The sequence below is a fragment of the Dasypus novemcinctus genome, chromosome 24, assembly GCF_030445035.2.
Source record: "Dasypus novemcinctus isolate mDasNov1 chromosome 24, mDasNov1.1.hap2, whole genome shotgun sequence".
In the NCBI taxonomy this organism is placed as follows: domain Eukaryota; kingdom Metazoa; phylum Chordata; class Mammalia; order Cingulata; family Dasypodidae; genus Dasypus; species Dasypus novemcinctus.
In genome coordinates, this window is record NC_080696.1 from 25,086,038 (window position 1) to 25,092,857 (window position 6,820).

Consider the following 6,820-nt stretch of genomic DNA (forward strand, 5'->3'; position numbering starts at 1 on the left):
CTGAGAGTGTATTTTTTATTTCTTTAATGGTGTCATTCATCATCATCATATCTGTTATCTTTCTGTGTATGCTTACAATTTATTCAGTATGTTCTCCAAGTGTTTTCTTAATTCCCTTAATCTCTTCCTACACTTCATTAAGTTGGTCTATGATACTTGTTTGGAGAACTTTGATTAGTTGTTTGATGTTCTGCTTTTCTTCCTGGTTTTTAATTTGTTCATTAGACTGGACCATATATTCCTGTTTCTTGGTATGGTTTGTAATTTTTTGCTGCTTTTTGGTCATCATTTTATTGTAGTGGGTTTGTTCAGTTGATTAGCTTCTTCCTCTAGTCTTGGGTTTTATTTAGATGTTCTTTTCATGCATATGTTAAGTTTTCTCTTTGACACTTTGTTCTTCTTAGTCTATTTCCTTGTTGTCTTAGTTTCCTTGAAGGAAAAAGATTATGGACTGGGAAAGCAAAATAGGTAAGAAAAGAAAAAGTATGATAGTAATATTGTTATTAAATGTTAGCAGAAGAATGATATAAGACCAAAGAGAATAAATATTAAACTCATGTAAGCAGTGTAGAGTTATAGGAATAAAAAAGTGGACTAACTACAATGAGATGGGAAACTGAATATGGAGAAGACTATAGTATGAATTACAAGGCCAGCATAATCAGGAGAGAGGGAAAGAGTAAAGAAATGATAATAATATAAAGAGTTAATTAAAGATAGAGAACAGAATAGAATTGTTAGAAATAAAAAGCCAGAAAAATTGGGGGCTAGACAAAGAGAGGTGGAATGTAAGAGCACAACAGAAGGTGGAACATAGAAAGATGTAGGAAAGAAAAGAGATAGCACTAGTAGCCAAAATTTGTACACATAGAAAAGAGGAAATTGAGGATGAGGAAGCATAACGAAAAAGAAACAAGCCAGCAGCATCTAATTGGAAAAGGAAAAAGAAGAAAAAGGTGGGAAGATAAAGAAGAAGGAAAGACAAGGAAACAAGAAAAAAAAATAAAATAAAGACAAGACTTCAAACAAGGAGTCAACCAAACAATGAAACAAAAAACCAGACTTCCCTTTTAAGTTCTTATTTAGGAAAAATAAGACGACCAAGAGAAGCTAACACAAGGGTAATATCTAAGATTTCCCTGTTTCAAAGTGTCAGCTAATATCCCAGTGTGTCACTACTCGAAGAGGAGCTGGTTGCTGAACTTTGCACATTTGAGGCTGAAACTCCTCCATTGAGCCAAACCCTCATTCTGGGTCATCCTGCTCCTCACAAAGAGTCTCTTTCCAGGGGCAGGATTGACTCTTCGCAATTGAATAAACAGATTAGGAATCTGCCCTTCCCCCTTTCTCCCTTTCTCACTTACCTTTCTCTCAGGGCAGCAAGAAGCCCATGTGAGAACTCCCCTCCAAAATTCTGATAGGATCCTGGTGAACCAAATCTCCATGGAAAATAATGACTCTCAGCCTCTTTGAGTGAAAGCACCCACACATTGCTGGGAACCCTAAATATGCTCTGTAAGGCCACCAAGAACTTCCTACGGTCCCCCTGCTTAGGTGTGTTGCACAAGATTAGTTAATTGCCTGGTTCCACCTTCTCCCAGATGTAAGCCACAGAGGTTAGGTGAATCATGCTGCCTCAGCTGGTTCACTTCTCCCCTCTTTCTGGTTTTTCCTCAAGCCAGCCGATATGGTCCTCAGAGCTCAAAAAGGGGGGTCAAGACATCTGAACTCACACTCATAAGAACCCTCTCCACCCTTCACCAGAACCCTTCCACTCTCAGAGTTTTTCTCCTCAGGCTGTGTGACCAGCAAGGTTCAGGAAAAGTCTCGGCTTCTTGCCCTGTGGGAGAGGCAGAAAGCCTTGGTTTTATGTTGAGCTATCACTCTTTTTGTCATGCTCTCTCCAGATTGATGGCCAGCAGCCTCTTGCTTTCCGGGTTCCCAAAACTGCTCAGTCAGGCAGGATTTTGTCCCCACTCAGCAGTTTTATCTTGTAAGAGAGATGATGTGGGTGCACCTACTCTAATGCCATCTTGCCCCATGTCTGGTCATTTAATTTCATGCATAAGTGACTGCAACTTTGCTCCTGCAGCTCACTTCTTCATTTCCCACAGAATGATTATTTTGTAAACTTGAAAGAACATTTAAACTGTTAAACTATGAGAACAACTTGATTAAAACTTTACCTTAACAATTTGATATGCTCATTTGAATGGTAGAACCCTTAAAAATGATCAAGGAATAATGCAAATATTATAATTATTATAAGTAATGGATATTTAAAAATATATTTGAAGTAGCTTTTTCTTTATTCCAGAAAAATCTTATCAGGGGATCATAGGAAAATAAATTTTAAGATGCTATGGTTTCAGGTAGCTTACTTTCTTTATAAAACAACTTCTTGTCCATATCATAGTCAATGTTGTATCTCTGAAAATGTGTTTGTTGTAGTTCGTTTAGGAGAAATTTGAGCATATATTTATACCAATCTCTGGTATCAAACTCGAGTTCAATTCAATAGAGATCTATGAGTTCCAGATGGAAAACTGATTAGAAAATGAAGTCATGAAAATCATTGATTGGTTTACAACTTCATACTTAATAAATAAACTCTTTGATACTTTGTTCTGATGAGATTGGCATTGTGGAGGAATAAAACAAATATCCCTGCTGGGAGTAGAGTGAAATTCATTGCAAGAAAAGTAAATTTCCTCTCTTAAAATATTTTCAAATAAACAAATCACAGAACAAAAATAAACAATTCAGAATAAATAAGGAAGAAGCAGATGTGAGTTGAGGTGATATGAAACCATTTCTCAGGGATTTGTTCCGCTGTAAAAATTTAGGAATGGTGATAAATGCAAGGTCATTTCTCATAGATAGAGGAAAAAGGCAGTGATAGGGACTGAGAAAAGGTCTAATATTAGAGGAACTCCCAGAGTTAGGGTAGCTTTTAAGAAATTTGTACAAGCATGTATAGTAGCCATTTTTAAATTCTTCTTTATGCTATACTTTCATTTGTTTTCCAGGACCTAAATAATACATTCAGTAAATATTGCAATATAATCTCAATATATGTTTGGAGTTTCAGCATGGATCTAATCAATTCCTCTGATTGCATGGTGGGAAGTAAATAATGGGATAAAAATCTATTGTGTTGATCCAAACAGTGCAAAAATCATGTTCAAAGGAGAGATCCGAGTGTGTGAGGGCACAGGGAGCAAGTAAATAACTCTGGATGTCCATCACAGGAATTCCAGAAAGGGAATTAACATAATGATGAAAGCCTAACTCTGTACAAAATGTGAAGTTATATCTAGCCATCAAATCCAGAGGATATGACATCTAATTAGGGTTAGTAAAAATAAAATTACACAAAGATTAATAATATCAATGCAAGTTTCTAAATGAATATTTATTACAGATTAATTTGAACAGTCATAGGCATATAATATAGTTGATACAATTTGTCTACATTTCTAAAATGTTGCATTGGTGGGGTGATTAATGTTTTCTTTAGAAATATTCTAGGACCAAAAATGAGTGTTAACTGAGAACAAGGTCTTTTCTTCCCATGTTTCTGACCACAGAGGTATGGACTGATCACCAACATGCTTTTCAGTTTGACTCTATGCTAAACATGCACTTTAATAATGGACCAGTTTTTCTCAAACAATCTTTTCATTGTCTTTTTAACATCGTTGTTCCTCAAACTGTAGATGATGGGATTCAGCATGGGAATGACAATGGTATAAAATACAGATACTATCATATCGTGGTCTAAAGTATAGCTGGAACTTGGCCTCACATACATGAAGAGGATTGTACCATGATAAATTGACACTCCAGTTAGGTGAGAGCCGCAGGTGGAAAAGATTTTTTGCCTCCCTTCAGCAGAACGCATCTTCAGAATGGCCATCAGAATGAAAGCATAGGAGATCAAGATAATTAGTAAACTAGATATCTCAATAAAACTCACAAAGCAGAAGAGTAGAAGTTGGTTGATGTGAGTGTCTGAACAAGAAATAGCTAGGAGTGGAGGGATTTCACAAAAGACATGTCTAATTTCATTGGATGCACAGAAGGATAGGCTAAAAGTGGCCACTGTGTGTAAAGTGGCATTCAATGTGCCACCAACATAGGAAGCAATGATGAGTGAAACATAGACTCTGGGTGACATGTTAACTGAATAAAGCAGTGGGTTGTAAATTGCTACATAGCGATCATAAGCCATTGCTGCCAAGAGAAAACTCTCTGTAGTCCCAAAAGTAACAAAGAGAAGCATCTGTGTTGCACAGCCAAGAAATGAAATGGTTTTATACTCTGCCAAGAAATTCACCAACATTTTTGGGGTGACAACTGAAGAATAGCAGGCATCTAAGAATGACAACACACTCAGAAAATAGTACATGGGGTTGTGGAGCCGGGAATCCTGAATGACCAATAAAACCAGTCCCAAGTTTGCTACCAAAGTAAAAAGATAGATTGCTAAAAATAAGAAAAACAGGGAGACTTCCAGCTCAATATTATCTGTGAAGCCCATCAATATAAACACAGTGACTTCAGTCCCATTCTTCAACCAAATATTGTTTGGCTCCAAATCTGATGGAAACCCTGACATTTCAATTTAAATTTATAGGTGCTCCAGGCAATATCTCATGAAAGAGAGTTCACCAATTATGTCCTCCTGTTTATTTCTTGGAAGGGAAAATGATATCCAAGGCAGTGATGAGGTAGTCAATGACAAAAGTGTTGGGCGAAAGTGAATGTACTTCGCTGTACAAAATAAATGAAGAAATAGTTTCATACACTTTGTGGCTAAATGAGTCACGTAAAAAAAAACAACAAAAAACCCAGATATGTTGTTCCTTTTCTAGTTGTTTTATGTTAAATTTTCTACCACCTGTTTTCATATTACATGATACTATAATTCACAAATATTTATGATTATTGCAATTTTTAATCCAAAAATGTTACCTGGAATGTACATACTTGAAGGATATTCCTAAATATGCTATAAAATACATGAACTGCCTTTCATTAATAGTCTTAATTATAACATGGGAGCAATCACATTCACATCACAAGATTTTATTAAATTTAAATGATTAGAGAACCAGCAAGATGGCAGCAGACTAAGGAGCTCCTAGAGTCAGCTCCTGCTACAGGGCAGTTAGCAAACACCCAGAGCTCTCTGGAGTTAGCTAAAGAACCTGTATGGGGGCTCCAGGAGGCCAGAATAGCATCCTGCAATGTCCTTGGGGGAGTGGAAAGAGGGGACTGCCTGTCTGCAGGGAAGACTACTAAGTAGAGCACTCCAAGCAGGGAAGGCCAGCGCCCATTCTCCACTGGAGGCACGAGCCCCCTCAGGAGCTATTCTGATGCTGGAATTGAAAGCTCCATTTCCCCAGAATGGGGGAGGAAAAGACAGTTGGACATCAATTTCAGCTATGATGAGGAAATTCAGTGGGCTACAGTATGATCCTGAGAACAGCTAAGGTTTGAGCCTGTCCAGACCAGAAAGAGGCTGGAAGTTGTCATCTTAACTCCATGCTTGGGATGAGGGGAAGTGAGGTGGACTGAAAATCACAGTACTGGTGGGGACTGGCTTCTTCCCATCCAAATCATATTGCAGCTCTAGCCTAGGCCCCAGTACCACCTCCAGGAGGGAGGAAGTTGCGGGGACATGCACCAACTTCTCTGGGAAATTGCCAGGTAAGCCGCAGAGGCTGGTGATAATCCTACTCTGGCAGCACAAGCTGCCCCAGCAGCTGCTCTGTGATGGGAATTGGAAGCTCCATTTCCCAGAAACAGGGGAGGAGGAGATGGTTGACTGCCAATTTCAGCTACTGATTGGGAGAGTTGGCAGGCTAAGAGATAACCCTGGGAACAGCTGGGGTGAGAACCAGCCCAAGTCAGAAAGAGGACATTAGCCACCATTCTGACTCTGCCCCCACCCAGAGGGGAAGCCAGGCTGACAGTTTCTTTCATGCAGATCAGCTGCAGCCCACCTAGGCTTCAACCCAGCCTCTGGCAGGGAGGAGGCTGAGAAGATCTGCACCAGCCTATACAGATAACTACAGGCAACTTTGGCTGGCATAGAGTGAAAATCAGAAGTCTACCAGGGCAATTGTGGTCATCTTAGGACCCAAACTGTATAGATTGCTGCCCACACCTGCAGCTCCATCCCTTCCCCAGGGAGAAAGGGATGTGAAGCTCTGTCAGTCTTTCTGGGTAACTACAGTCTTGGCCTGCACATGGATTATTCCACACAGCTGGGTCTCTGTCCCTACCTCTGGTAAGAGAGAAAGTTGGAAGAAGTCATTGGTCCCTGGTGCAATGAGGGGAGCTTTAGTCTCCACAGCTTACAGCACCAACTACCTTCTTGGCTCCTACTGCATAACCAGCAAGGGAGAAATGCTAGGAAATCCTAAAATAGAGAGTAAAACTGCACCCAGAATAAATACTCTGGTAAGCCAGATGCGAAGACACCAACAAAAAATTACAATCCACACCAAGAAACAGGAAGCTATGGCACAGTTAAAGGAACAAGATAAGCCTCCAGATGACATAAAGGAGTTGAGACAACTAATTACAGATGTTCAAACAAATCTCCTTAATAAATTCAATGAGATGGCTAAAGAGATTAAGGATATTAAGAAGACAGTGGATGAGCACAAAGAAGAATTTGAGAGCATATATAGAAAAATAGCAGATCTTATGGGAATAAAAGGTGCAATAAATGAAATTTAAAAAACATTGGAATCATATAGGAGCAGATTTGAGGAGGCAGAAGAAAGGATTGGAGAGCTTGAAGAAA

At 39.1% G+C, this 6,820-nt stretch overlaps 1 protein-coding gene across 1 annotated transcript; it reads right to left on the minus strand.

The window, feature by feature from the left end:
* Positions 1 to 3,634: 3,634 nt before the first annotated feature.
* On the minus strand, positions 3,635 to 4,621 carry LOC101420931 (olfactory receptor 5T1-like). Its single transcript, XM_004475376.1, has one exon. The coding sequence runs from the start codon at positions 4,619 to 4,621 to the stop codon at positions 3,635 to 3,637; it is 987 nt and encodes a 328-aa protein (XP_004475433.1).
* Positions 4,622 to 6,820: the final 2,199 nt, after the last annotated feature.